Source organism: Kwoniella shivajii, chromosome 1, assembly GCF_035658355.1.
Source record: "Kwoniella shivajii chromosome 1, complete sequence".
Classification (NCBI taxonomy): domain Eukaryota; kingdom Fungi; phylum Basidiomycota; class Tremellomycetes; order Tremellales; family Cryptococcaceae; genus Kwoniella; species Kwoniella shivajii.
The window spans coordinates 829,150-856,549 of NC_085908.1; the positions used below are offsets into that span (position 1 = coordinate 829,150).

The 27,400-nt window shown below is 43.7% G+C and overlaps 11 protein-coding genes across 11 annotated transcripts; 7 read left to right on the top strand and 4 right to left on the bottom strand.

Annotated features, from left to right (window-relative positions):
• Window positions 1-272: 272 nt before the first annotated feature.
• On the bottom strand, window positions 273-2,901 carry IL334_000313 (uncharacterized protein; the record flags this gene model as incomplete). The annotated part of the gene is made up of 5 exons (XM_062932097.1): window positions 273-527; window positions 593-1,942; window positions 2,003-2,189; window positions 2,312-2,442; window positions 2,515-2,901. 5 exons carry the CDS (start codon window positions 2,899-2,901, stop codon window positions 273-275), a joined length of 2,310 nt encoding a protein of 769 aa, XP_062788148.1.
• A 1,382-nt stretch (window positions 2,902-4,283) lies between these two features.
• On the top strand, window positions 4,284-5,129 carry IL334_000314 (uncharacterized protein; the record flags this gene model as incomplete). Its single annotated transcript, XM_062932098.1, has 1 exon — window positions 4,284-5,129. The coding sequence occupies one exon, from the start codon at window positions 4,284-4,286 to the stop codon at window positions 5,127-5,129; it is 846 nt and encodes a 281-aa protein (XP_062788149.1).
• Window positions 5,130-5,985: 856 nt separating this feature from the next.
• On the top strand, window positions 5,986-6,990 carry IL334_000315 (uncharacterized protein; the record flags this gene model as incomplete). The annotated part of the gene is made up of 1 exon (XM_062932099.1): window positions 5,986-6,990. One exon carries the CDS (start codon window positions 5,986-5,988, stop codon window positions 6,988-6,990), a length of 1,005 nt encoding a protein of 334 aa, XP_062788150.1.
• Window positions 6,991-7,414: 424 nt separating this feature from the next.
• On the bottom strand, window positions 7,415-9,906 carry IL334_000316 (uncharacterized protein; the record flags this gene model as incomplete). The annotated part of the gene is made up of 4 exons (XM_062932100.1): window positions 7,415-8,838; window positions 8,914-9,127; window positions 9,185-9,571; window positions 9,694-9,906. The coding sequence occupies 4 exons, from the start codon at window positions 9,904-9,906 to the stop codon at window positions 7,415-7,417; spliced, it is 2,238 nt and encodes a 745-aa protein (XP_062788151.1).
• A 407-nt stretch (window positions 9,907-10,313) lies between these two features.
• Window positions 10,314-12,295, top strand: IL334_000317 (uncharacterized protein; the record flags this gene model as incomplete). Its single annotated transcript, XM_062932101.1, has 10 exons — window positions 10,314-10,401; window positions 10,463-10,506; window positions 10,575-10,650; window positions 10,725-10,850; window positions 11,012-11,100; window positions 11,221-11,375; window positions 11,446-11,725; window positions 11,809-11,919; window positions 11,991-12,081; window positions 12,240-12,295. 10 exons carry the CDS (start codon window positions 10,314-10,316, stop codon window positions 12,293-12,295), a joined length of 1,116 nt encoding a protein of 371 aa, XP_062788152.1.
• A 504-nt stretch (window positions 12,296-12,799) lies between these two features.
• On the top strand, window positions 12,800-13,847 carry IL334_000318 (uncharacterized protein; the record flags this gene model as incomplete). The annotated part of the gene is made up of 3 exons (XM_062932102.1): window positions 12,800-12,814; window positions 13,216-13,630; window positions 13,711-13,847. The coding sequence occupies 3 exons, from the start codon at window positions 12,800-12,802 to the stop codon at window positions 13,845-13,847; spliced, it is 567 nt and encodes a 188-aa protein (XP_062788153.1).
• Window positions 13,848-14,398: 551 nt separating this feature from the next.
• Window positions 14,399-20,712, bottom strand: IL334_000319 (uncharacterized protein; the record flags this gene model as incomplete). Its single annotated transcript, XM_062932103.1, has 19 exons — window positions 14,399-14,432; window positions 14,498-15,173; window positions 15,256-15,391; window positions 15,463-15,546; window positions 15,622-15,777; window positions 15,841-15,909; window positions 15,967-16,094; window positions 16,153-16,170; window positions 16,226-16,412; window positions 16,464-17,171; window positions 17,244-17,423; window positions 17,480-17,732; window positions 17,796-17,855; window positions 17,921-18,153; window positions 18,203-18,580; window positions 18,644-18,866; window positions 18,917-19,449; window positions 19,509-20,380; window positions 20,436-20,712. 19 exons carry the CDS (start codon window positions 20,710-20,712, stop codon window positions 14,399-14,401), a joined length of 5,205 nt encoding a protein of 1,734 aa, XP_062788154.1.
• Window positions 20,713-21,397: 685 nt separating this feature from the next.
• Window positions 21,398-21,865, top strand: IL334_000320 (uncharacterized protein; the record flags this gene model as incomplete). The annotated part of the gene is made up of 2 exons (XM_062932104.1): window positions 21,398-21,525; window positions 21,655-21,865. The coding sequence occupies 2 exons, from the start codon at window positions 21,398-21,400 to the stop codon at window positions 21,863-21,865; spliced, it is 339 nt and encodes a 112-aa protein (XP_062788155.1).
• A 599-nt stretch (window positions 21,866-22,464) lies between these two features.
• On the top strand, window positions 22,465-22,758 carry IL334_000321 (uncharacterized protein; the record flags this gene model as incomplete). The annotated part of the gene is made up of 1 exon (XM_062932105.1): window positions 22,465-22,758. One exon carries the CDS (start codon window positions 22,465-22,467, stop codon window positions 22,756-22,758), a length of 294 nt encoding a protein of 97 aa, XP_062788156.1.
• Window positions 22,759-24,016: 1,258 nt separating this feature from the next.
• IL334_000322 (uncharacterized protein) lies at window positions 24,017-25,670 on the top strand (the record flags this gene model as incomplete). Its single annotated transcript, XM_062932106.1, has 5 exons — window positions 24,017-24,030; window positions 24,091-24,155; window positions 24,259-24,713; window positions 24,827-25,014; window positions 25,130-25,670. 5 exons carry the CDS (start codon window positions 24,017-24,019, stop codon window positions 25,668-25,670), a joined length of 1,263 nt encoding a protein of 420 aa, XP_062788157.1.
• A 212-nt stretch (window positions 25,671-25,882) lies between these two features.
• On the bottom strand, window positions 25,883-26,889 carry IL334_000323 (uncharacterized protein; the record flags this gene model as incomplete). The annotated part of the gene is made up of 4 exons (XM_062932107.1): window positions 25,883-25,979; window positions 26,048-26,324; window positions 26,415-26,461; window positions 26,546-26,889. 4 exons carry the CDS (start codon window positions 26,887-26,889, stop codon window positions 25,883-25,885), a joined length of 765 nt encoding a protein of 254 aa, XP_062788158.1.
• Window positions 26,890-27,400: the final 511 nt, after the last annotated feature.

A 27,400-nucleotide genomic window follows, 5' to 3' on the forward strand; every position in this document is an offset into this window, starting at 1 on the left:
TTTTCCCTGACTGGATTTCCTCATTCTTCCTGCCTGCTGGCCTCGCGTCTCAATCTTCAAGCTACTATTTAGATATTATATGTGATAAACTGAAAAGCCCAAAAAATGAATACTCAGAGAGGAAGATCAAGCTACTCAACAATTAGATGTTATGCTACGAATCTTTCCATAATCACTGATGATATACGGGGCGATAGGTCGAATGCCTGTCGAGAGAAAAAATGTCCTTTCCGCACAGTCATTGGTCCTGGCTTTCAAAAGATTGAGTGACATTATACTTGACTCATTCTTCTTTTATGTTTCCCTCCACTTATCGAAGGCGTCCTACCCCCTTCAGGTGTAGGACTGTCATCTTCATCGATATCTCCCATTATGCCATTTCCACTTTCATTCGGTTTCTTATCAAATGCTCCGGTTTTCCGTAACCATCTTTGTCTCACTTGATGATATGATCTTGTGGGTACACCTTTGGAAACTAAATCCCATTTTTCACCATGAAGCGCTACTGCCCTAGCCAGAAGCTCGTCCTGTTACCAATCAGAACATCAGCGTTGGCTTCCCCATCGAGTGTGGAGAACAATATGTAACTCACCTCTTCAACGGTCCATTTGAGATAAGGACTTCTTATTCTTCTCGCAGGCATACTACTTGTCAAATGGACGTATTTTCCTAATCCTGGAACACCTCCTCCACCCATGGGACTGGCGAATTCGCTTTCGTCTATTTCCCTATCTGCTCCAGGTGTAGGGTAGGCAGTGGAACTTGCGTATTCTCTCGCCGTCATCGGAGTGGCGAGATCTGAAGTTCCTGAATATGCTCTGGGTCGGTTTTTGGGCGTTGATAAAGTAGGGTCGGAGAGATGCACCTCTTCGACCGGTAGGACAGGTCTTGAGTAAGGTGTCAAGTCAATTGCCGGTCCAAGCATCTCATCTACTGATCTAGCTGGACTTGAAGATCTTTCACCTCCATTCGAATCGATCAATCCACCCAGTCTTGCAGCAGAATGCAAGGGACCAGAAGAACTGCTTGAAGACAATTCACCAGATTGAGCGACTTCCAACTGACTAGCTTGAGCTAATAGGTCTAGCGCTGAGGCGGATCCTTGACTTTCAGGAACAGTTTGCTGAGTAGGTAGGGGCAGATCGTCTTGTCTAGTCGGACTCCAGTCATCCCTTCTGATTCTCTTGACTGGACTGCCTCTTTCGCTAGCACTGTCATCTCTTACTCTAGTGGTTGATCGGGTTGCTGACATAGCGGAGAGGGGAACGATCTGAGACCTTTCCTCGGGTGTAGGCGTGCCGGGACGAGTGGCCATTTCAGCCGCTCTGAGCAGATCATTGAAATTGCTACCTCCAGGTGTAGTTTGGGGTGGCGGATGCTGTTTTCGATTTGATTTGGATGGTGTTTGAGGCATAGGTGTAGGTTGGGTCCTTTTGACTTTTTTCGGCCTGGGGAGAAGTGGTGTTCCTAGTGGTTGAGAGACTTTACCCTTTGTTTTGGCGATAGTTGACATGCTTGCTCTTCTTAACTGGGTGGGTTTCTCATCCTCTTCAGAGAATTCATCTTCAGCTTCCGATTCCACTCCAGCGTACCCTTCGGAATAACCGAGACCGCCATTAGGTCCCACAACTCCATTCTTTTTCAATTCTTCCAAGGTCAATCGGCCTACTGTGTCGTCAGATTCACGTAAAGTCCTGATCCGTCTTGCAGCAAGTAAAAGATGTTCCGCTCTTGCATCTCCCATTGTTGTCTTACCTGGCAATTTGGTGGGTGAACGAGACTTCGGTTTCGCCGATCCTGGTTGATGAGACATCGTAGGAAGGGGATCTGCAGCAATTTGATCACCTGCTTTTGCTATTGGGTGAGAATTGATGAGGACCTGTGATCGCAGTAACCGCAACTCGGTGACGAGCTTATCAATCTGCCGTTGCGTATCAGCTAGCTATGAATATAACACTGATCAGCATGGTCTCCTCACACCGATCAAAGAGTTTCAGCTCACTCGAGGTGCCATAAGCCTATTGTCCATCTCTAGCCTCTTGTTGGCAGCTTCTAATTCCTGGTGATAACCAACATCGAGATCCAAGAGTTTACGAGGTCTAGTCCCTGCGGCAATTTCGGCTTCTCTCACATTCAACAAGGCTCGGGTCTCAGCATGCCATGAATCTTTCTCAGCTTGATGACGTGATCTAAGCAATATAAGTTAGCATTAGAAAAGAGGCTGCGGAAACGTACATTCCAATGCCTCAAAATGAACATTGATAGCGAGAGGTGTCATATGGGATGATGACGAGATATGCCAAAAACTCACCTTTCAATTATCGTCAGCTGTTCGGACAGCTTGGCTTGCTGTTGCATGGCCTGTATGGTATCTTTCTGAGCTACTAACCTCTCTTGCAGAAACGGTATATGATCTATTGATATCGGTAATACTGATTTGACCTGCAAGCGTTGAAGCTGAGTCAGCTGCAGGTCGTCTCCCTTACGTTCCTATGGTCGAACAGATCAACTCACCATTCCCAGCAGCTCATCTCTCTGCGACCAGCCATCACCTAATCTATCGTTTGCTTCTATCTCCCTCAGACGTATCTGTAATCTCCTTAAATGTCCTACGTCGACTGCATTATCATCCTCTATCGAAGGAGGATCTAGTGCTCTTCCTTTGCCTTTTCCATTCAAATCATGTCCTTCCCAAGCCTTTTGACCAGTGGGTGAAGCCATCCTTGAGCTACTCGATGATCCTATTTGAGAGTGAGGCGTTTGAAGATGAACAGTATGTGGAGTTTCTCCTTGACGAGGTGTACTGGGACCACTCAAATTAGGAGTATCGATCAATGTCGGCGAGGTATTATATACTTCATTAGGTATAGGTGGATGCGGATGATCAGCCGAAGTGGCCATGACTTTATCTTTCGGTCTTTGTCACCAATCTCCAACGAGCTTCTTCACTGATGGGCAACCTGATGAAAATGATATTGGGACCAAAAGTGAAGATCCTTTGTTTTTCTTTGGGTATTATGGCCCTCGGTTTTTGTTATTGCATCAAAGATGGGTATGTGCATATGACTATAGCTTCTTCAGTAGATTTCTGGTATGCCGGTTAATGGTTTCCAAGAAAGTGAGTCAAGGTATGTTTGATAAGTGTATGGTATATAAGAGAATTGAAGTCGGAAAAGGTCAGTGAAATCAAAAGGTAATGTTGTTGAAGTTACGTTGCCGCTCTCTCTCCTGATAAAATCATTGATTTTTATTTTTATTTTTCACCGACTACACTCTGGTATGAGTTTTTATTTTCTACTTTCGTCAATTGAAAAGACACACACCATTCACCACACACGTCATATCCCAACCAAAAGAGCCACACAAAGGGGGTGACTCAAATAAATAGATTGTCACCCCTCATATACATATTAATCGGAGATATAGTTTCGGAGAGTGGCGAATTGTGGCGAATGATTTTCAGATAAGTTAAACCTTGCACGAGATCCCAAAAACACTCGAAATCGTCATGCTTTCGTCAGTGATAATGAGTGAATTTTACAACTGCGAGCGAACCATGCTTTGTGCTATGAGTAGGCAGAATTCTTTGGGTTCGTTATCTTGTGCGAAGACCTCCACCTTGTGGCGATCAACTCCTTGTCTCAATACCGGATATCTGTAATCGTCTCAAAAGGAAGTACAGTACGGGCTCGTTATGCTCCGGACTTCTTTTCTCCCCTGTAGCGTAAAATCACCTTGTCCTTTGTATTGTGTCGAATGTCGATCCTTTCATCTGTGTCAGAGACGTGAGCTTGATATATGCGATTCTATCCGAGGCCCAACAAGGATCTTGCTGCTTATCATATGTACAATATCAGATAAATTCAACTCATCGCTCTCTTCCAACGCTAAGTCCACACAGATAATATCATTCTCGTAATCACACCATCTCATCTTCCATCACTCTCGCGTCCGACGCCAGATTTCGCAGACATGTTGACATTTCTTTTATCATTCGTCCCATAACGTCTCCCCATGCAGCGCGCCAAGCGACAAAAAGCTTTTTCCAGTGATCCAGGTACTGTTACCCGTGGAACCGATCAACAGACTTTGTACCATAAGACTAGTCGAGATACTATTCCAGACACTGCTAATCAAGATACTACTTCAGCTACCATTACCCGAGGTACTCACCTAGCTACCGTCACCCATGGTTCTGATCCAGATGATATTATCCATGTTATCCAAGATACCGAAAGTCAAATGAGGCTGACACAAGGAAAACTTCGTTCTTCTTCACTTCAATGGGCAATAAGAGGCCATTCGATGTTCTATATAAAACAATTGGTGAATGCGCGATCCCCCTTCATAAGCCCCTCGGTGCAGGTGGCAATCTGTCTAGCGCCAGTACCAGCAATGGTAAGAAAAGCTCGAACTACAGGAATGAAACTGAAAATGCTCTCAACAACTTGACAGACATCACAGCAAACCTCTGCAAATTTAAGGGATTCCTTCAGATTCCCCTGGCTGATGGTACATACAACAGACGACCGTATGAAGGAACTCTTAAAGCTCATCATCGTGGACATTTCTCGGGTGGAACCGTTCGAGAGGACCTAATCGATAAGAACGCTCTTTCCAGGGTTGACACTGTAGGATTTCATATCGAGGATGCTTTCCCGGTCGGCTTGAAGCGGATAAACAAATCTATCGGTTCGTTACGAGAAGACGATGCGAAAGTGGGGGAGGGGCGAAACGACCTTGTAATCGCTTTTCCCGTACAAGCAGCCGCCTCTGATAATGTTCTGGAGTTTACAGGGACCGCAGTAACATCTTTGCTGAAGTTCAGTCTCCTTCAAGGAAAGACTGTTCTCGCCAGTCGACCTGGAAATTCTATCGAACAGCTTTCGGAGATCTTCGATGAAGGTGCTGATCCATTAAAAGGCTCCTCATGGATCTCAGGTACTGCGCATCGTCCAAAAGATGAAGTGAATGAACATGATCCGGTTGAACTGGCAAAGGCACTCTTTCGTGTACTCGATGATCAAATCGACGAAGAGTTCGAGAAATTTAGCACAACACGCGACATTCGAACAATAAGACGAGGGCAGACCGTCATTAGCATGCTATCCGAGATTCCCGAATCATAAGACGTCGGTGATGTTACAATACTTTGACAGACGGCTGAAGGCGGTAATGACATTCGAATGTAAGAAGGTGGCTCGGCGGAGAGGTATGTATGTACTAACAACATACGCTGTAGTGATCTTTGTGCCCTTATGTCTGTATGTAGCTCCGGTCACGCATTAGTAGAATACTACTGCTTTACACAATACATTGATCACGCGAGATATGAGCATGGAGCAACCTTTCTTCGCAATGGGAATCTCCCGTTATCTACCTAGACAGTCGCATAAATGTGATATCTCAAGCTATCTATCGTCTGTGACAACCTCTTGTATCGTATGATAGGAACATATCAACAACACAGACATGACACCCTTTTTGGTTGTATTCGAAATTGAATTAGAAGAAATTCCGAAATCCTCGGACTAAATCCTGTGTTTAACCAGTCATATGAATCCTGTGATTCGTATCGAAGGCTTGCCTCTGATAAACGATTATCGCAGAATTTTGGAGTACAAAAAGCGTCGGACTGATAGCTATTACACCTCCTACTACGACAGATATGGTGATGATCCGGAAGCCTTCTTTCTCTTTGATAATCAGCCAAAACCAAAAGGCGCTCTGATGACGATTCTTCAGAAGCAATCCGAATACGCACATCTGATCCTTTGTATCAATGACGAGGCTACGTCCTTTCTTATGCCTCAAGAAGCTAACTTGGTCACTGCGATTTTTCTCAATACAAAAGGATGATAACGATAATGGTCATGCCACTGCTTATCCATGTAAACAACAATAATAAGTCAACTTATCACTCCCCTTCAACGCTCATATCAGTGACAGCCAAAGACTATCTGACCTTCAGTTTCACAATTCATCATGCACCGTACCAAGCGACAGAGGACACTCTCCAGTGATCCAGATACCGTCAGCCATGATACTGTTAGAGAGAGCTCTACTATTTCTAATCCAGCCACTGCTGCCCACGAGACTCAAACATCCATCGACGCTGATACAAGGAAATCTACATTCTTCTTCACTTCCTTGGGCGGTATGAGACCTTTCGATGTCTTCAATCAGGATACCATTGATGTCTCGATTCCTCTCGATAGATCCTCCCATTATAATGATGGTCTCTCTAGCATCAACATCAACCCTGGGGGTGCCAATGAAAATTCGGATGGTAAAAATGAGACTGAGAATGCTCTCGACAATCTGACGGTCATCACAGCGGAGTTATGCAATTTTGAAGGTTTTCATCAGATTCCACAGCCTAATGGTACTTTCGACAGAAGACCATACCAAGGATCTCTTCAGGTACATCATAGTGGGCTTTTCACTGAAGGATCCGTAAGAGATAGTTTAGTGAAGAAAAACGCGTTGTCCAATGTTGTAAAGCTTGGACTTCATGCGGAGAACGACCTTCTCGGCGATGGAGCACCTTGGGTCCTGGATTCTCTTGATCCAGAACGAGTCGATCGCCACTTATATGATGAACATGATAGGCGTGGGATAGCTTTCCCTGTTGAATTGACCGCATCCAATACCACCTTGGAATTCACAGGTACTGAAATACCCACCGATTTGAAGATCGGCTTCCTGCACGGCAAAACCAGTCTCGACGAACGACCCGGCACTTCCATCGAAAAGATCGGCAGCATTATCAATCATGAAGCTGGGGCTCTTCAAGGAAGCTCGTGGGTTACAGGAACTGCCCATTACATACCTAATGATGGAGAGCAAGTTGATCACGAAGAAGAAATGATCAAAACAGCAGACAAACTCAGCAACCAACACTACGATGAATGGGCTGATCACAGACAAAAATGCGAACGTATGGATTTTATCGACAGACACTATCTGATGATGGGATTGCGACGATAAAATAGTAGCAAAGCAAAGAGTGCGACGCAAGGTAGGTATCGTTCAAAGAGAGACGTGACTAGATAGGGCATTGGCAACGGATAAATATGCATTAGCAATTGACTCGAAGACCTCGGATCTTTATGACGGAAGCTGGCCCCCCTTCGACCAGGTGTTTCTCTTTTTCTCTCTGTTCACCATATATGAGTTGCGAGCGATCGCTTTGCTAAGTGTGACACCTGAAGTGTTTTCATATAGCTTCAGGAAAACATTGTAGATAACCCGGCAGTCTGTTTGTCAATCAGCCAACATCAAATTGTTTCTATGATATCTCTCGAGAGCTAATCCAATTGAATATGTGAGATACGGAAAGATTATAAGATATAACAACAAAAATATACTCGATAGTGACGTATAGAATCCTACTAACACCTTCTTCTATCCTTTACAACCCTAGTATCTCTCTTCCCCAACCTACAGCTTCTAGGGGCGCTATCAACATTCTTGACCAAGTCCCTCGTAATAGCAAGAAACCAATGATCATCCACCACCAATCCCTTTCCCCCTTTTTCCGCATCACTTCTCGTCCTCCTATCGTAGAAGATACTAAACCTTCTATAGGTCCAACGGTTCCATTCGCTTTGATATCTCTATTTCTATTCAGTATTGCATTGAGACCTAGGAACCGTTCGATCGAGTCTCTCCAGGATTGTAATCTTAACATGAATAAGAACAACAGCGTTTTGATCAAATCTCTTTTCCTATTACGTGAATATCTAGGTCGGATCTGACTTCCACCTGAAGGTGATGGTACTCTGACTACTGGATATCCGAACCAGGGATTTGAGGTATCATATACCCCCAGAACATGTCGATCAGCTGAAAGAGAGACAGGTGTGTCGGTAGCACTTTCATCTATCGACGAGGGTTCTAGTCTATCCAAAGCTAGTGGCGTACCACTATTAGAGGTAGAGGAGGAAACGACACTTGAGCTGTCCGCCTTGGGAGAAGCCAGGTCGGATGGCATCTCAGTCAGGCCTAATCTGCTTTGGGGCGTAGTATATCGTTCAAGCACTTTAGCATGGTGTAATTGTAGTCTATCTGAATAACTTCTAACATTCTGTTGTTCACCTTTTCCTCCAGCCAATAATCTGAGAGGAGGCCTCTCTCTTCTTTCAAATAGTGATCGATCAGATTCGAATAGTACTGGTTTTAATGTTCGTTTCAGTGGTGGCGGAGGGGAAGAGGTATGATCATCTTCAGGATCTGAATCTGACAATAAGTCTATATGAGCTAATCTTGATGGAGATAGGTATAAGTGAAAGTCAGATAAAGATTTTATGCGCTGCAAAGCAGATTGTGATTGGGATGATTCGTTGGCTGTACCATTGGTATGTGAATTACCGAGGATAACATTTTTATCGATTATCTTTTTATCGATAATCGAAGGTGAGGCTCTCGAACTATTTCGACGGGATATAGGATATTTCTTTGGTGGATTATCATTAAAAGGATGAGTATGACTTTGCGGTATAGGTGTAACTTCCTCTATAGCAATTTCCATTTCCGCAGGGACTTCCGTCTGATCGGCAACATCAATAGGTGATCTGGCTTCTCGAGATTTCGTCATTCTCAATCTAGATCCGAATTTCCCACCAACACCCCATCCTCCTCCTCCTCCTCCTGCGGAGCTGTTTCTTCGGCTTCTTGCTGGGGTATTTGGTGCGGAAAAGTAGATATCTGCAATTGATGAGTATGAGGAATTCCGGGAGGCAAGAAAGGGATGATCAGTTGATGAATAATGTGAAGAATGGATGAAAATTGGATTATGCGCTGTTGAGAATGTATATGAATGTTTCCCTCCGTAAGCTGGAATGTTTCCATTCATAATTAGCCTTTCGCCCATCCATCGAAGAAGAAAGGTAATATTTGGCTATTACTGACTTTGTGGTAATTGGTCAAAATCAAATACAGCTGCTAAACTCGCTTGATTATCTAGAAAAGCAACTTTTTCCAAAGCGGATTTAGGTAATACTCTAGAAATGACGTTCCACATTTGCCTGTGTGTCCATCCTGCATTCACCACATATACAGATTCTATCATTCCTGGGAAATTGTTGTGTCCGACTGAAAGTAGCGTTGGAAGAAGTTCCACTTCCTATCGTAATTGTAAAGTGTTATAGATTAAGATTAGTCGAGTATCAAGATGACTTACCATATTCCTGTATCCTGCACCATTGGCGTCAACTATCAGACACAATCCTTCTCCACCTTTTCCTTTTCCTTTTCCCTTATCTGGACTCCAATTGCCTTTTACCCAATAATCCCTTAACACTCTTCTAACCATCTCCAGGGCCCACCACGCGTACTGTTTGAGATCATCCAGCCTTCCATCTGCATCTCGGACAACTTCTCTAACTGTCAATACAGCTATCGGACGACCGAGTAGATCTGTATGTTCAGGTAATGGCAGTATGAAGAACAAGGGCGTTTCGGTGTAAGGCGGGAAGGTTGGTATTGGGGAATGAAGAGACAATTTTCTACGTTGTTGTAAAGTTGTTAGAAGGGAGGATTGGGTTTTTGTCTCATCAAATCGATGTCTCTAAGTATTGACCAAAACATCAGCTTCATTCACGTCTCTTTAGCAATACTTCCGTCATGCCAAGTATTCCACTTCTACCTCTTCAAACACCTTGACCTACTCAGAACAGCAGATATGCTCACTCTCAGATTCCTGAATATCGTATCCTTATCATCTATCCATTCCTCTACTCCGTTCCATGTATCTTGATCCCATCCTTCTTGTGCTCTCAATTCCTCGGCATCGTTTTTGAGATCATCTTGGACACGTTCGGTAAGTGGCAAATAAGCCTCGTATTCCATTCGAGAGTTATGGAATCTTTGATATGCGGGTGATTGACTTGTATCGCTTGCCATCATATATGGTGTTTATGTCATTTTATCAAGTGATATTAGCTCCATACTGAGAATACAAGTGATACTCAAGCCAGATTTTGTCTTGATCATTGAAGCAGAGATGGCAAGATTAACTTTGAGGGTGACGTTCTCTTTTATCTGTTTTGTGGTACAGTTCGGCTCAAACAGTGTATCTACCTTAACCGGAATATCTTTTGAGCGGTGATCCCCGACGTTTCATTTTGATTCCGTTGCACGAAATGTTCGAGATAATCCCCTCCACGTCCACCGCGTTTTGACTGGTCGGATTTTGAGATACGAGAAATGCCTACATTGACGTATTCTACAACAAGTCTGGAAGACCTCTCTTTCCCCTCGACTCCCTCTTGAATCGGCTTGCTAGCTCAGAAGATTCCGAGGTCTCAATCATGCTACCTTCGAGTGTCTTGTTTGTTTTCTCCCTTCTACTTTTATCAGGATGTTTAGCTGCGGAGTCATTATACAGTGTTTTAGGAGGTGAGTTGGCTGTCGGCAGAGTTCCTTGAGAAACTCATGCTCACTTTATTACCCAAAATAGTGAAGAAAGATGCCAATGAAGCTGATCTAAAGAAAGCGTACCGAGTACGTACCGACTTCTCCTCATTGGGAATTGAAAGCGGACTCTGGCTGATCCGCAAAAATGATAATAGAAATTGTCGAAGAAATATCATCCTGATATCAACCCTGATGAGAAAGCTCACGAAAGATTCATAGAAGTATCAAAAGGTCTGTATGTCTCTAGCTCAGCTAGCTACTTAGCTTTGTTGCAACGGTAGCTGACATGTGAATCGGACTCAAAGCATACGAGGTGTTATCAGATTCAGAAAAGAGGGGGATATACGACAGACATGGAGCAGAGGGATTAAAACAACATGAAGCGCAGAAGCAGGGTGGTAACCAGGATCCATTTGCTAGATTTTTTGGAGGTGCGTAGATCAATTCCGACGTAGAGACGCACCTTTGGATTGTCTTGATTCCTTGAGATCACTCATATTCAAGGACTCGACAACACAGACTGGTATCTACCAAGTCAAGGCCCGGTTAGGACAATTGTACGAGTCTGACATTTCTTTTTGGCATGTTACAGGAGGTGGACAACAAGAACAAAGAGGTCCAGGATTGATAACGAACTTAGAAGTGTCTTTAGCGGATATGTACACTGGACGAACGGTAGAAGTAAGTGATTGGCAAGACCGATATCACCTTTCACCTCCCCTGTATTTCATTCACTTTTACTAGTGGTTCTTCTAAAGGCACATATACTAATTTCTTTTCTTGGTCATTTCCACTTACTAGTTCCAAATACCCCGTAAGATAATATGTACCCATTGCCATGGATCAGGAGCGGAATCGGATCGAGACATACAAGAATGTAGACAGTGTGGTGGACGTGGAATGACAATTCAAAGACATCAAGTCTTCCCTGGAATGGTAACGAATGTCCAAATGCAGTAAGTGACCATCTAATCAGCATGGAATCAAACTCGAGCAGTCAAAATCCTGACCCTTTTCCAACGGTAGATGTAATCATTGCGGAGGAAAAGGAAAACAAATAACCAAACCATGTCATCTATGTAAAACCAACAAGGTGATACATACAGATCATACCTTGGCCGTTCATATACCGGCAGGAGCGCCAGAAGGATTTGAGGAAGTATTCAGTGGTGAAGCAGATGAGAGCACAGAATGGGAAGCTGGAGATGTCGTCGTCAGAGTAAGAAGTAGAAAAGGTGAAAACGAAGGCGGTTGGGGAAGGAAAGAGGGTGGAGTGGTAGGAAGAGTCGTACTGGGTATTGCAGAGGTAAGTCAGCGCTTACTAAATCTCAACCGTTAAACCAATCGTGATCCTAGAGCGAAAGCTAAATTAGGCATTCATTTATACAGGCTTTGCTTGGTTTTGAACGGAATCTCACACATCTTGACGGACGAACAATAACGATAGGTCGAAAAGGGACTACCCAACCTGGAGAAGTAGAGGTGGTAGAAGGTGAAGGCGTGAGTTGCATCTTTCGATCAAGAAGGTATGATCTGAATGACTGATGAAAGGATTGTGACCTCATGACCAGATGCCATCGTATCTCGATATACCGCAAGGTGACATGTTTATCGAATATTCAGTAGTGTTCCCTACGGAAGTGTCGGACGATACCCAGGAGAGTGAGTTGCCAAAATCACACGAAGTATGTGCGGGAGTGGTAGCTTACCAACCGTTATCTAAATAACTCACTTACCCGTCAATCAACTTGCGACTGTCTTCATGACTCGACCCAATAAACCTGTCGGATCGGAACGGCTCGTCTATTAAACAACCGTAGAGCTCCGCGATATCTTCCAATACCATCCGTCTTCATCGAGTCATGATGAATTATGATCTTCCGCTATAGAGTAAAGTAGATGAGACATATGCATTATCGTCTTGCATACCACTGCATCAACTGAGTATTTGTGATAAGCCACACACCCTGAGCGTCAATCGTAATGCCGCTGTTTGACCCCGCGGGGCTGACTATGATGAATCTAGGAACGAATGGTTAAATCCGGGGGGGTTATTGCAGTTATCCGAATGTGACCGAGTTGCTCATCTCCCATTAACACAATCATTTGAATTGGGGATAAGATGAGCCAATGGATAATGTGCTAAGAATGGTAGGATGATCTTGTGACCTCGCTTCAATTGACCATCACTCTACTGTAGACAGATGTATACATGCAGAATATATATAAAGCCCTTTATGACTCCCCCCTCCAATCTTAATTTGTAGCACCTACCTCATCTCACTTCAAAGTCTTGATATCCAAACGTTATTTCAGTTCATACACATCCTATTTCTTGCGCACTCGTAGATAATAGATTATCCTTTACATCGTTGCCAATATGACTAGAACAGAGGTCAGTCGTACCTCTCTCAGCTCGAGAGAGACAGAAGGCTAATCAGTGATCGCTCCTCGCCTGCTGCGCACTCCGTTGATGACTATGACTTGACGTCGCGTTTCCTTCTGTTTATTACATTCCCATTTCTCAATCTCGTACCCTTCTTCTCATCTTTACTTTGCCTTTACCACCGTTGTGCATTATACGCTGTTTGCACCACCCTCTGCGGGCGCTTGACATTGATTCGACTACCATTTGATGAAAATCACTATTGTGCATCGAAATCTGAATATCCTTGTCCTCACGGCCTTGATCCTATTATTCTTATCTACACGTTGTTTCGCTCACCTTTCGTACCGTGCTCACTCCCTTATTCATCCCTTAATTTCACCCATTGTCGTATAACTGCACGTAAATAGAGGAACCAAAACCCCGCTGCGTTACTCAAAGACCGACATTCGCGAAGTGGTCTAACCAAATCCGAATCATCTCATAAAGGTGGAGACGGAGCGCATAATTGGGGATCGTTAAGAAGGAAAGGGGATGATGAGATTTCAGGTGCATTAGATGCAAACGATGAAGAAAGAGACGAATTCTCCATGCCTATTGGAACCAAGATCGTTTCACCCCAACCTTCAAGTGTCGACATCGAAGGAACTGGGAACGATGATATCGCTAGATCTCCTACAAACTCCACCTCATCTATCGACAGCAACACCAACAATAACAGCAATGATAACGGAAATAAACCTGTAATGGGCAGAAGAATGAGTAATGTCTCTGATGAAGAGAGGAAAGAAGCTAGAGAATTTAGAGGTGGATGGAGCAAGAATGGTAAGTCATTGTCTCTGAAGATTCGTTTCAACCATCTCGGAGCTAATCGTCAATGGTTATTCCTCTCTCAATACGTAAAGGAGTCGACTTGGCTCATATCGCCAGAACTTCCTATGGTATCGCTCAATCTCCCACTGAAACTAGCTACATGAGCACTAGCCCAACCAAAGTCAAATCAGGGTTCAACTTTGTAAGCTACCACTCAGATTTGACCTAAGTATCGTTGTAGTCACTGATCATATCGTCCCAAAACTAGAAACAGTAATCTCATTCACTGACTAAAGATCCCTTTCAATCATTCGCAATATCAAATCAAGATCAAATACATAAACTAACTGACTATATCTCAGTTGAAAAATAACATAAGTCCGAGCGAAATAAAGCCAAAAAATCATAGCATGTAAGAATATCATAAAAAAGAGAAAACTGTATCTGCGCACAAAGAAAAACTGTATGAAACGTTCAAATAAAGCTGAAAAGTGGAAAGAACAATGAAATGAGGGTAAATGCAATAAGAAGTGTTTGTATAGGAATCAGAAGTGATAAGAAATCTAGTCAAAAGGATATATGCATTGCTGTGCGATGTCACAATTCTCATCACTAGTTCTGTATGCGTAACTTGCATTCGTGCATGGTAAGAGCAGACGTTCCTCTCTCAAACTCTGATCGCCCTTCATTAGTCATTGTGTGCCTATAGATTCTCCAAGCTTTCCTGCACTCATCTTTCTTCCGCCCCTCCCAAGGGCACCTTTCTCTTGCTTATGAGTGCTATCCCCTGACGCTCCTACTTCCGACAATACCTCTAACACTCCCACCGTCCAAAAACACATTTTACTCAATCTCACATTATCATCTCCACCATTAAACCCATTCCTACCTTTTTTGTGCTTGGATGAGTCACCTAATCCTGAAGTGCTCCATGTACCAACGGCCGAAGAGCCTTCTCGCCTGTTTTGGCGCTTGAGACCACTATGAATTGTCTTGATAGCTTCATCAACATCACCTCTTCTGATCGTCGTAGCTAATCTCGCATGACGTTTCAGCAGTGTCTCTATCGACGGCTGTTGCTTCAATCTAGCAGTCGAAGTTGAAGCGAAAGATGTGTCCGAAGGTTGAGCAACATGAATAGAGACTTGTTCTCCCATTCTCTGAGTCGATACTGCTGTTGTCATTGTCGTTGACGTGGATGTGGCAGTAGTAGCTATGCTAGTACCTGTATTTTGCTCTTTCAACAAACTTATACTAATCTCACTTGCGGCCTTCTCTAACGATCTTGCAAAACTTGATAGCAATCCAAAAAGATTCTCAGCGGAACATTCTGAATCATTCTTCTCGCCAAAGTAGTTCAGTAAACTGATTAAAGCCACTTTGAGTTCTTCGTGACTGGTCTTCAGCTGAGCGATTCTAGGAGATGCCGAGGATATGAATGAGGCAAGGAGTGGCTGAAGAGCGTCATCCGGCTTCAATGACGGTAAAAGACTTTGAGATGATAACAAGGAGTTGGATATCTCGTTTATATTCATTGCGAGCTCCGTCAAAACAACTGCAAGAACAAACATGCCTGATTAGTTTACCTAACAGCCACAAGAACGAATGGACTATTTTGTAACTGTGAAAGCGCTTACTCCTTGCAGCTGGTTCAAGAGAAGGAATATCGTCCACCCAAACAACCAGTTCTGGATCTCTCCTGAGCAACAATTTGGCTAGATAATGTAACATCGTAGGACAGCCTGACCCTTTAGATGTTCGAGTATCTCTCATCTATCCATACCCAAATGAGATTAACGTTCTACCTAACCTTTCAGTATGAACAGCAGTAATTTCCAACTTACTTTTAGCAAAGCTTCGAGCTGAAACCCAGCTGCGTTTCCTCTAAACGTGCCTCCATTGAGCTTGTTGCCTAAAGTGAGTACGACCTACAGATAAGGTGGCATACATCAGTATATTATGACATATGAACAGACCAGAGTTGTCGCTGAGCTGTGACTCACCTTCAAAACCTGTCTTAGCTTTTCACTCTCCCTCAATTCCTTTGCCACATTTTTCAATACCATGAGATCAGGCATGATCTCACTCAATGTCAAATCGAATCTCCGTCTGAAAACCATAGTCTCGAGTCGGTGTTTCAAATCCGATATCATGCTTATCTGGGGGTCCAGGAAATCAGCTGATGTTACCACTTAGATATAGCTATTGTAGCATTGATTCACTTCTCTGAAGTACAGGTCAGGTTTGGATAATTTCGTGGCGTTTCCACTGAAAGTTCGTATACGCTCAATCTACGGAATATATCAGCCTACTGAGAATCAAATTGAATGCTTGTGAGAGTAACGCACCTCATCCGCCGTAGGAAGCATCCTACTCAACATCGAAAGATCATCGATGTCTAGTAAATCATCATCGACTTCGAGAATCGCTATTCGAATCTTAGCAGGAGATAAGCGCAATCGCTGCAACATAATACCTGAGGGTAATAAATCAGCGGGCTGTCGTCGTTCCTCTAGCTTGTTATAGTTGCTTACCGATGTTGTTCGATCGAGCTGATCGTAGTCGGTGAGCTATGTGAAACGATTACGCTGGGGAGACAGAGCTCACTGATATCTAATACCGTAATGATCTCTGGCGAATTCCCATTTCTTTTCTCCGCCTTCTTCAGATGTGAGTCAACCGAGAATATCTCGTGGAGATCTAGCATGTCCATATCATGGTCATGCAATGTAGATATAGTGCTCCAGATCGTCTCTCTTACAGCATGAGAAGGCAGCTTCGACCAGAAGAACGGCTGCAATCCTATTTAGCTGATAACCACTATGTAATGTGTAATAGCGCATACCTTCAATTTGGGTTGACTCGATTTAGGTAGGCTCCTGCATACCGAAGGATCTGCCATAGGGGGAGGGGGCGGAGGCATAGGAGGACCATGACTGGGAGGAGGAGCAGGAGCAGGAGGAGGAGGAGATGACAATATGCTCGCAGTTGGAGGATCCGGCAATGGCTTAACTTGTGAAGGCAGCGGAGGGGGTGGGGGTGGAGGAGTTTGAACAGCCTGTACCATCACTGCATGCAGGAGAGGAGGCGGCGGCGGCGGCGGCGGCGGTGGTGGTGGCGGTGGTGGCTGTGGTGGATGAGAATTTCCGCGTAAGTAATCAAAAAGTGGTACTGACGAGCTGACCGGAACCTGACCTGAAGCTAGTGGTAGAGGAGGTGGCGGTGGCGGAGGTGGCGGAGGTGGGGGTGGGGGTATCCGCACATCAGGAGCAGAAGACGGGATATCAAGCTCTTTGATCCTTTCCCTAGCTTGTTTGAGCGATGTCACTTCCTTCTTTAAGCCAAGTATAGTCTCTTCCTGTCTGATCCAGCTCTCTACAGCTTGAGCAATGATTAGCTCTGCGTCGAACTTGACTTTCTTATCCATCGCTTGATCTTGTACATCATGGCGAAATGTTTGGACGTTGAAGCGAGATTGGATCGTACCAATCGCCCTCTCCAGGTAGTCTACCTGTTTTTGCTTTTCGAGAAGAGCTTGATCACCGACTTCAACCTGTATGGTGACATGTCAGCTACTACTCGGTTTTAGGTTGAGAAATGGCAAAGAGGAATTTGAGGGACTTACTTGCTTCCTTAATTCGCTCAATTCATTAATCAGTGCATCAGATCGTAATTTTTCTCGATCTCGCATTTCATGATTGACCCCAGGCTCTCTTTGTGGACCGATTTGCTCATTCAGCAGCTGAAGATCCGACTGTAGTCTCCGAATTTCCTTCTCTTTCACAACTAGATGATGAATGATGCCCTGCATCGCAAATCAGCTTAATGCCTCACGATAGAAGCAAGCTAGAATGAACTCGCCTCTCCATCATATTTCTCTCCATTCACTTCCCGCAAGACGGTCAATTCCGCTACTTGCGCTGCTCTCTCCTTCTCAAGAAAAACATTCTTTTCGTCAACTATTCTAATTTGTGATTGTAGAGCATGCAGTTCCTTTACGAATGACTCGATGAGTGATCCTTCAGTAATTCCCTTTTGACCCTCATCAGAGATTGGAAGAATGTCGTTTAAATCCACCAAGAACGAGCGAAAGATGGAGGACCAATCTACCGATCTGGTTTTGTTGTTAGTCTGGTCTACACAACCAGAAACCTGATCGTGTGGACAGCTAGCTTACAAGTATTCCAGATTACAGAGATGTCTAGCGAGGCATGCCAATACCAGACACAGCTCATTCCTGCCCGAGCGCGATATAAATTAGTTTGCGCATACGAACGATCTGGTGTACATCTTTGTACTGACCTGATTGGCTCAGAAGTGACAAGATCACTCAGCTCTTCTATAATCTCTACGAGGCCCAGTACATGATCACCTCCAATTCTGTTAAGCAATCTGCCGACAGCGACTGCTAGATCAGCATTTTGCAGTTCACCCAAAAACATTTCCCTGAATTCCATAAGATCGTCTTGTTGATCATCCTGATAAAGTGTACATTGATTCAGGAAGTTTGGCGGAGTTTCGGATCCTGCCAACTCCTACAGTGCAATGAGCTAAGATTCCATTATCATATGCTATATGACTCACTTCAAGAATAGCAGATAAGCCACGTCGTTTGAGTTCCCCGCGAAGCTCAAGTCTTTCTTCCACTTCTTCACTTGCATTACATAATGCGCTACAAAGTGCTAGTGCGCCAGTACGCCACTCCCATAAAGCTACATCTTCCTCTCCGTCAAGTGGCTTCATACTATTGATAAGCCAGGAGAATCGATATTCATCCTTGTTCGCAAGTGAAAGCTCCGATATTCCATCCAGAACCAGCCGGAAGCCAGGCTCGGGTGACAAAATGACGAGAGCGGCCAAGAGATCGACGTTCTGACTCCTGACTTTCAAGCTTGGAGTGCGAAGAGAAAGGACCACATTGTTCAGTAGTTCAGGGTGATTGAGCACACCCGAAAATCCCACCTATGCCATTGCTTAAATTATCAGTGCTGATAACCATGAGGCGAATAAATCAAGCCCACTTACGTCTGTATTCAGCAGAATTCGTAGACATTTCCCAATTTCACTAATGGTCTGTTCTCCTATGTCTCCCAATTGTCTAGTCTCTTTCACTTGTTTTTGTAAGACCACTGCGATAGCGGATAGACCATCCAACAGGATGAAATTGCTGACCCACAATGGCTGGGCAGTTGATAAGGTGACTCGCAAGGTAATTATATGTTTAAGCAGAGATTGGGGACTTTTCCTCCTATCTAACTTCAGTCAGAACCCATTGAGCAATGGTGGGCTATTGCTTACGAGTGTCTCAGCGTGTCAATATGCAGGGAAGGACTACCTTCCTCAGCTCTCGAAAGTCCAGTCCACCAAGCCCACAGACCACCGGTACTTTGCTTCTCCAACGATTTTAACGGTGTTACCTCCCCCAAAGCTCTTTCTGCGGCGCTGTACTCAGCTTTAGGAGTTATCACATCTTGTTCATTCTCTTGGGACTTAGAATCCTCACTTATACTCTCGGACGGCTGACCCCATGTGCCTAGCCCAGCAAGAGAGAACCGTTTCCACCCGACTCCATCTCCTCTCTGAGGAGTAGTAGGATTTGAGCCCGTACCTGAAGATGGAGAACCTGTAATCTGGGGCAACAAGCGAGATATTCCCGCACTTGTACCCGTCGAGAGGGAAATGAAGGTCGTAGGTCGAGGTGGTGATATCGCCTGTACGGGTGGAGGTGTGGACGGTGTGGGCGTATGGTTCCGGCTGGGAGTGACGGTCTCTCGAGAGGAAGCGGGTGTATTGAGGACACCCAAATGAGCACTATGTGATTCTACAACGACCTAGCTTCAAGAATCAGCGATGAAGGAGTGGATTATAAAATAATAGAATGGAGGCTTACGTCCGGACCCCTCCTCGACTTCCATCGAGTCTGCTGTTTATTCACTTGCTCTTTCATCATCTTGTTCCCCATGAAGGCTGAAGCTAAAGCTTTGACATTCTCTGTAGTTGGGCTAGTATTTCTCAAAGATCTCGATAATTCATTAACGCCATTGAATAGAGCTGTACTATCGCTTCTCAAAGACGGCAAACCATCGTTAGCCCCGAGTGATGCTGATAATATAGTGGATGGGGAGTAGGTGATATCCTCGAGGGCTTTCGATAGATGCTCCGCTTCGCTTCTTGTAGACGTTGACGGCGTTGAAGGTGAATTAAGTGATTTTTTGAGACTTAGTCCCGGTTGAGAAGCTGAGGCCTTGATGGTTGATCCATGTTCACTCTTGTCTACTGCAGAGCTTTGAGGCGTCCCTATAAGATCGATATCGTTCTTGTCTTTCTTCTCAAATAGCCAATCGTCATCCATGCTCATCTCCATCACATTTCTTCCCGGCCCTATCATCGTTGACATGACATTGCTATGCAACTCCACTTTCCTCCCTGAAACGACCATCTTCCAAACGATTTTATCATTTGCGCTTGCTTCGCTTTCTGGCAGACTCATCGATGAGTTGGACCTTGAGCGTTTTCCTAATTTTTTTATGGAAGCTGCACCAAGAAGGTCATCGCTAAATATTGGTAAACCTAATTCAGTTTCTAGAGATAACATGATATCACCAAAGCAAGATGATGGTTTAAATGGTATCTTCGTCCACAGAGCTTTGGTCGAGGTCGTGGTTGGTAAATAGATTGAAACGGTAAGAAGAGGAGTATGTGGTCTGACCAGACTGAAAGTATTGATTGTGGGTGTTATTATGTCGGTAGGTTGTAACAACGCTGAGGTGTTATTAGCGTTAAATAATCAGATTTATGTGTATGTGACAAGACTTACCATCTTTGTAATTTATGATCTCTTCTTCATCCCACCATTTCCCTTGCCTAACGACCCTATTCTCCCTCAAGCTCCAATCATTTCCAGAATGCAAACCTTTCCAACTTAGTTCATTGGTCTCTCGCAACGCCTCTACCAATTGATCTTCACCAAAAATCTCTTCAGCCTCTAGGAAAGCTTGATCAATGACCTCGTGTATTGTAGTGGCATCAGGTACTTCAGAGGTGATTGATCCAAGAAGTGGGATATCGATAGTGATTGGAATCCAGTCGGACATACTCATGACTGCAATTTCGGTTTGCCAAATCCTGATTTAGGAAAACGCAATTCAAACTCACTTGACCGATAATGATACCAAAAAGGATTGAAGGATCAAGATAACATCAATAAAGACAATCAGGTGGCAAACTGTCAAGGATATCCCTTCCCCTCATATGACCCGTAAGCTCATTTTGAATTGCGAGTTTATCATGATTGAGTAAGGGAAATGTACTCTGTTTGTGTTTCAGGTTGGCGAGGTCCGAGCGTGAACAAGTGGTGATACAAGCCCTCGCGCTTTCCCATTCTCCCGTGCATGATTGACTCTGACTGTCCTTGCATCCAGCTTTCATGTTGATCACAAATGGAATTACCAACAACTTCACACCACTGATGAACTTACAACAAGCGAGAAAATTGAGATGGAGTAGAGGGACAAAATAGTATTCGACGACTAAAACCAATTGTTCGGCTTGGTCAAGCGCGTGAGCTCTTACGTGCCTGAGTGCCGTTATCAGGATAGATCCGATGACAACCAATTGTGGAGCCGATGTTCGACGTCGTTGCTGTGCAAGAGGGGTAAAACATCGTCCACAGACTGATTTTTGACTTTCTTCCGAACCCAAACAGTACAATTTCTACTATAGGTACCAGGCCTACATACAAGGAATAAACCCCGGTTCTGATTAGACGAATCTATCATTATGTCTTCAACAGTATTCAGTACAACGTCAAATCGGGCGTCCATGGAAGACGACGAACGGAATAAAGGATCTTATAAACACCTGCATCTTGGTAGCGGGATGCAGGATAGTATGGATGCAGTAAATAGGTGAGTGTATCCTTGAAACACTTTCGGTTGTAACAATCACACAAGCACACAATCCTTCAACGACTTATCAGATCCGGACTTTCATCATCATCCAGGACGACCATACTGATATTTACCTTGAAACCAAAGGATGTCACCTTCAAATTCAGTTTTAACAATATCATTCTCGCCACCAGCATTACTCGGCATCATGTCGATCTTATTACTGTTTGCAGCTTATTCATTGTTCAGTAAACCGATGGTTTCCATCAAAAATGGAATATCCAATGAACAGTTCCAAGGATTATTGGAGAGGATCGACCAGCTTTCGAAGGAAGTAAAGGAGCTGAAAAGACCATAAATATGCTATGTGGAGGATCTCACATGTTGCATGATCTGAATTGAAACTCCGTTGTAAAGGATTGAAAAATCTGTATTGTTTAGACTTGTAGGGGACGATTTTGTACGATACTAGCTTTTTTGTTCCAGTCTTATGCTACCATTCACCTTGAATCCAGCACGTACTGATCAGTCTGTCGGTGATGTTCCTTCTCGCCGCTAGCCTCCCAATAAAGCGAGATCTCTATGCTATCATCCATACATAATTGCAATCCGGAACATGCATTGAGACCGTGAGACTGTGACACGGAGTTTTATCGCTACTCACTGAAAGCCAATCTGCGGTACGGAGTGCGCCGTTCTCGGAGACAATTATTTGTTCAACTACGCTACTCAGTGTACATGTGTTAACTTTGCTCACCATAGCCATTTCGTTTACTATTGGGAACATAATATCAACCGTTTGAGCACATAACATCCGGCCTATCTTGCTGTGACCCTCATAGAACACTGATGTAGGTGATGATCCTGATCCATGCAAGGTCTTCAGAAAGCTTACAATGATACCACAAAACCAGTGTTGAGTCAAACCTATTTCCTACCCCAACCTGACGCATAGCAATGGACGTCGAATCAGCGTCTTCTTCGTTGATTGAAGAATCTGAATCGATATCATCGCCGTCGATCGGAAAAACGACAGAGACCAAGTCAATTGTGGTGCAAAAACAGAACCCGCCATCCTCCCTCACAGCTTTAATACCGATGTTATACCCTATGGCTGTACTCGGGTTCATCTTCTCGTTGAGTAGTCAGTCTAAATTGAGTGGAATGAGAAGCGAACTGGATCACGTCAAAGGGCTGCTTGCTGTCCTTCAACAACAGGTCCAAGAACTGCAGGGCAACAGTAACAGTTAGATGTGAGGCTGGCTGTCAACAATAAAGTTGATGCAAGACAAAGGCGTCAAGTGCAAAAAGGAAGATTGTTGGGCGGCGGGGATATCGTGTAATGTTCCATGCGCTCGTCAGATGTTGACATGGTGTTGTATCGTACATGCTTAGCGGTCTTAATTGCATGACTATTTCTGTGACATTTCTGATGATTTCGTTGAGCGCATCAGGCGATAACACCGCGTTTCCCGCCATTGCCGGAACCTGGCTTGGTGCCAAAGATAACTTGACTCTTCCATCGTCGTTTTGATCGTGTCAGTCAAATTCGCTTGTGGTTGTTTTCCTCACCATATCATCTTTTCAAGCACTTTATATCAATACTTCTCATCGAGAATATAGTCGTATTCGCAAGCATATAGCCTGTAATTACTCCACTCAATAAATCATCATCACCTTCCGAGAAGATGGATCATCAACCTCGAGATACAAAAGTAAATAATCCAACGCTCGCACTTCATAAATCTCTCAATGACTTGTTGGAATATCTACCGGTCTTCGGTCCCGTGATAGGCATAGCGACTTTTTTCATCTTCATAATCCTGATTGGTAGTTTAGGTGGCATCAAGAATGAGATCAAAGATATGAAGGATATAATAAGGGACCTTAATGTAGAATTGAGAGGAATGCGAGAATTGTTAGAAAGGAAATTGTAGACGGACAACACGAGCCAGCCTACCCATTAGCAATTCGATGCGATCAGAACTGTATCGCTTTCTGAGTATTCGGATTCATCGGAGATTGCAGAATCGTAGATTATGTTACAGACTTCACTGCCTCACAGGGTAGTCCGTGATTTCTATCCTTCGAAGGGATAGATTCGAGACAACCCATTCAGTCCTTGATCGAATCATATACCTGCTCCTGAGGATATTGCATGAGGCCGGATTTTGAAACATGAGTTGTGGTACCTGTATTGTGACGTGGAACTCCTGATATATGGTGTTTTGTAAAATCATCCTCGACGCGTTTCAAGATTTGAGCCAAAAAAATCAAAGTTGAACCTGTACACCCAATATACCTGTGCAATTGCCTTTCCTGATAGATCATAGACATAGACTGACGAAGCAAGCTCGGATATTTCACATACAGCGATAGGTCACTCGGGTACACCACATTCATTTGTCTAAATAGAACTCAGGAATCTCACAGATATCCCCTTCTCTCTTCTAAGGCATCGTTCATATCACTTTACCTCGGTACGTCGACGTTTAGTGAAGAGCAGACAATGGGCGTCATTCGGTACGTTCCTTTTCAAAACAGAAGGATGATGTACATACTGATGATTAGTCTTTGTTGAAGACTGGGTGTATGTGTCTCGGGAGTATATGCTGCATTCCTCTTGTGGGCCATAGCACAAGAACGATGTAAGTTATCACATTCCAACATACATCTTTCCCTTGTCTACACGGACTCCTCAGTCCGTGAATAATCCCTCTCATCTGCTGATACACGAAATTCTGTTCAAAGTATCAGCTCCATTCCTATCGACATCTTCTCATCCCCATGTGCATTCATCTGATCAACTGAAAGGCGATAAATTCCCTTCTCCGTTATTCTTAAACTACGCTCAAGCAGTAGCTTCATCGTTATCGGCATTATCTTACCTACTCTTCAATGCATGGAGAGAAGGTAACATACATAGGGGCTTATGGCAGATCATAGGATTCAATCAATTATTCTCGTCTGGAACGAATAATGATAGGGTTTCAAAGCAGAATGGACATTCAACGCTATCAAAACCGGAGAAAGAGATATCGATTAATGGAAAGCTCGCGGAAAGGGAAGCGTCAAAGTCGTCTAAACCTTGGAGAAAGAGTCTTCCTGCTTTATTATTTCAGGTTTCATTATTCCAAACTTTGGCTGGTCCAATTGGATTTCTAGCTTTGCGGCATATATCATATCCTACTATGGTACTAGGCAAGGTTAGTTCTGCATTTCCGTATCCCTTCCATCCTTGCGGCTTCTCATGCTCTCGGTCAATCTCTTCACGTTATGTCATGTGGCCTTAGGACGATCGAGCTCACTTCTGTTGTAGTCCTGTAAACTCATTCCCGTTCTTCTGTTAAATGTGCTCTTATACCGTCGCCGATTTTCCGCCCACAAATACGTTGTTGTCGCTCTTGTGACGGTCGGTATCAGTCTGTTCATGCTATTGGCTGAAGGAGGCAAGAAGAAGAAAGGAGGAAATGATAGTGCTTGGGGATTATGGCTGCTTGGCGTGAAGTGAGTCAAAGATCCTCGCAGAATACCTCGTAGCGTATCAGCATAGCAGAGTATGATCAGGACGACGTTGATCAACATCGAAGATTCGCTTACTGACACCTCTGCCAAAATTTAGCCTGTTTATTGATGGTTTTACCAATTCCACACAAGATCAGATCTTCTCTACTTATCCTACCTTTTCTGGACAACAAATGATGTTTTCAATGTCATTCTTCACTCAGATTCTCTTACTCCCAGCTTTAGTCCTACCACTTCCAACAAACCCTTTATCACTTCTCTTACACCTCCCCTCCCCTCTGTCACCTTCACTTTCGAAAATACCATCAAGCACAACATTCAGTCGACCTGAATTCCTCAATTCACTCTCTTTCCTCTATACACATCCCGCTGCGGTCGCACCGTTATTAGCATATGCCCTTTTGGGTGGATTAGGTCAATTATTCATCTTTGAAACTATTTCTCACTTCGGTTCATTAACATTAGTAATGGTAACCGTGACAAGAAAGCTCTTCACTATGCTATTGAGTGTTTTTGTCTTTGATCATAGATTAACTAAAGGGCAATGGTTAGGAGTGGCTGTTGTATTCGGTGGAATTGGAGTGGAAGCTGGTATGAAGCGAAGAGAAATGCTGAAAAGAGCAAAGAAAGATGAATAGATCTTCTGCGAAATCGTTCGACACGAGAATTAAATGGGTAATTGCATATTTAACATTAGCATGGTATGATTTTACGAATGGACAATGTATGCCAGTTCTATCTCCCACATAATCGAACATTGTGCGCAAGATTGACACTTGTATTCTCGTATCTTGCACTTGTTCATACGGCAGGCCAATTCTTGACTATCGTCTTACTAGTCTTTGCGACTTCAATGCTTCTTGCCGGACCTTTTGGAGTTATTCCATAACCCAGCCACTAGAATATCGACTTGGATCAACACCAAGATTAAAACCGCTGACAAGGTCCTAAACAGCATTATCACCTATGTCAGCAATTAATACTATTGGAGCGAAAATACTCCCGATGAACTCACATCGACCACCCGGCACCTAATTTAGCTTGTACACCATCATCGAATTTTTGGACTCCCACACCGGCCACGATGAGGACTGGTAAACCAAAAGCGATGATCTCTGTAATAACGATCAACCTTCTCCAGATATTTCGAAGAGTATACGCTGTCCATGTCCTATAAGCGTATTTCTCTGAAGATAACCATTCGATCTTGGAATTGATTGGAGGTTGGACCGGAGAATGGAATTTGATCGTAATTAGTAGATTGATCAACAGGGCCAACGACTCAGTCAGAACTATTATAGATCATCAGTTCGACAATAATTTTTGGATAAGGAGAGATACGGTCGAGAATATGAGAAAGACGATTTTTTCATCGGACTTACCGAAAATCAAGAAGAATCCAGATATAGATAACGACTTTGCGATTTCGCTAAATCAAATTATGATCAATCAGCTAGCTTTTGGACTTTTTTTCACTTTGACCTATGAGCGACAAGATATCCAGTTCACTCACCTGGGCAATTTGATTCCCACAGATCGATCATCCAATTTCCAGAAAGATTGTTTTACACACATGCCTTTCGTTCCATCTTTCACCGTAGATCCAGCACTCGTGCTGATGGTAGACCAAGAACACCATCCCCAAATACCAAAACCGTATTCTCTACCTTTATCTTTCACTTGAACCAGCCATAAACGACTTGATAACCGATTAGTATCATCTGCCGAGAATGGTACATTGTACAATATCACTAAGAACAGGAACAGAGTACAAGTGAATGATAAGAATATTGAAATAGTATGAGGATAAGGTGAGTTTTGAATACCCTCTGATTTCGTTTTTGCTTTTGAACCCATTTTGAGGTCCTTTCTATTCGTTATTGGTTTCTTTGAAATCGATCTCCGTGTATTCTTGAAAGTGAAAAGCAATATATGACCGAATGGAAATCACGACGAATAAATATAAGGCAGTCTGAGATAGACACATATGTATTGTGTCCTGTTTCAAGTGCGTTATCACTCGCAATCGCAGAAAAGAACGTCCAGGTTACAGAAATGTCAAAGGATAACCGAAAGGAACGGTTTGAGGGTTTGGCGAAAGGCTGCATGTTCCAAAATCATCCTTGTAAACCGTTACAGAGCGTGTGCACTGATTGTATAATCATAATATATCGAATGAATGAGTTCAATGCGATACTTAATATGATCCGGACTCAGTCAGACAAATCCTGGCGCTCCTTTTTCTCCACAGTGGCTTGAGCAAAGACTTTTAACGTATCTCACATGATATGCATACATGGACTTTGAGCACTATTGGATCAATTTTGTAGTCAGGTGTACTTTCTATAGTGGATATATAGTATGTATT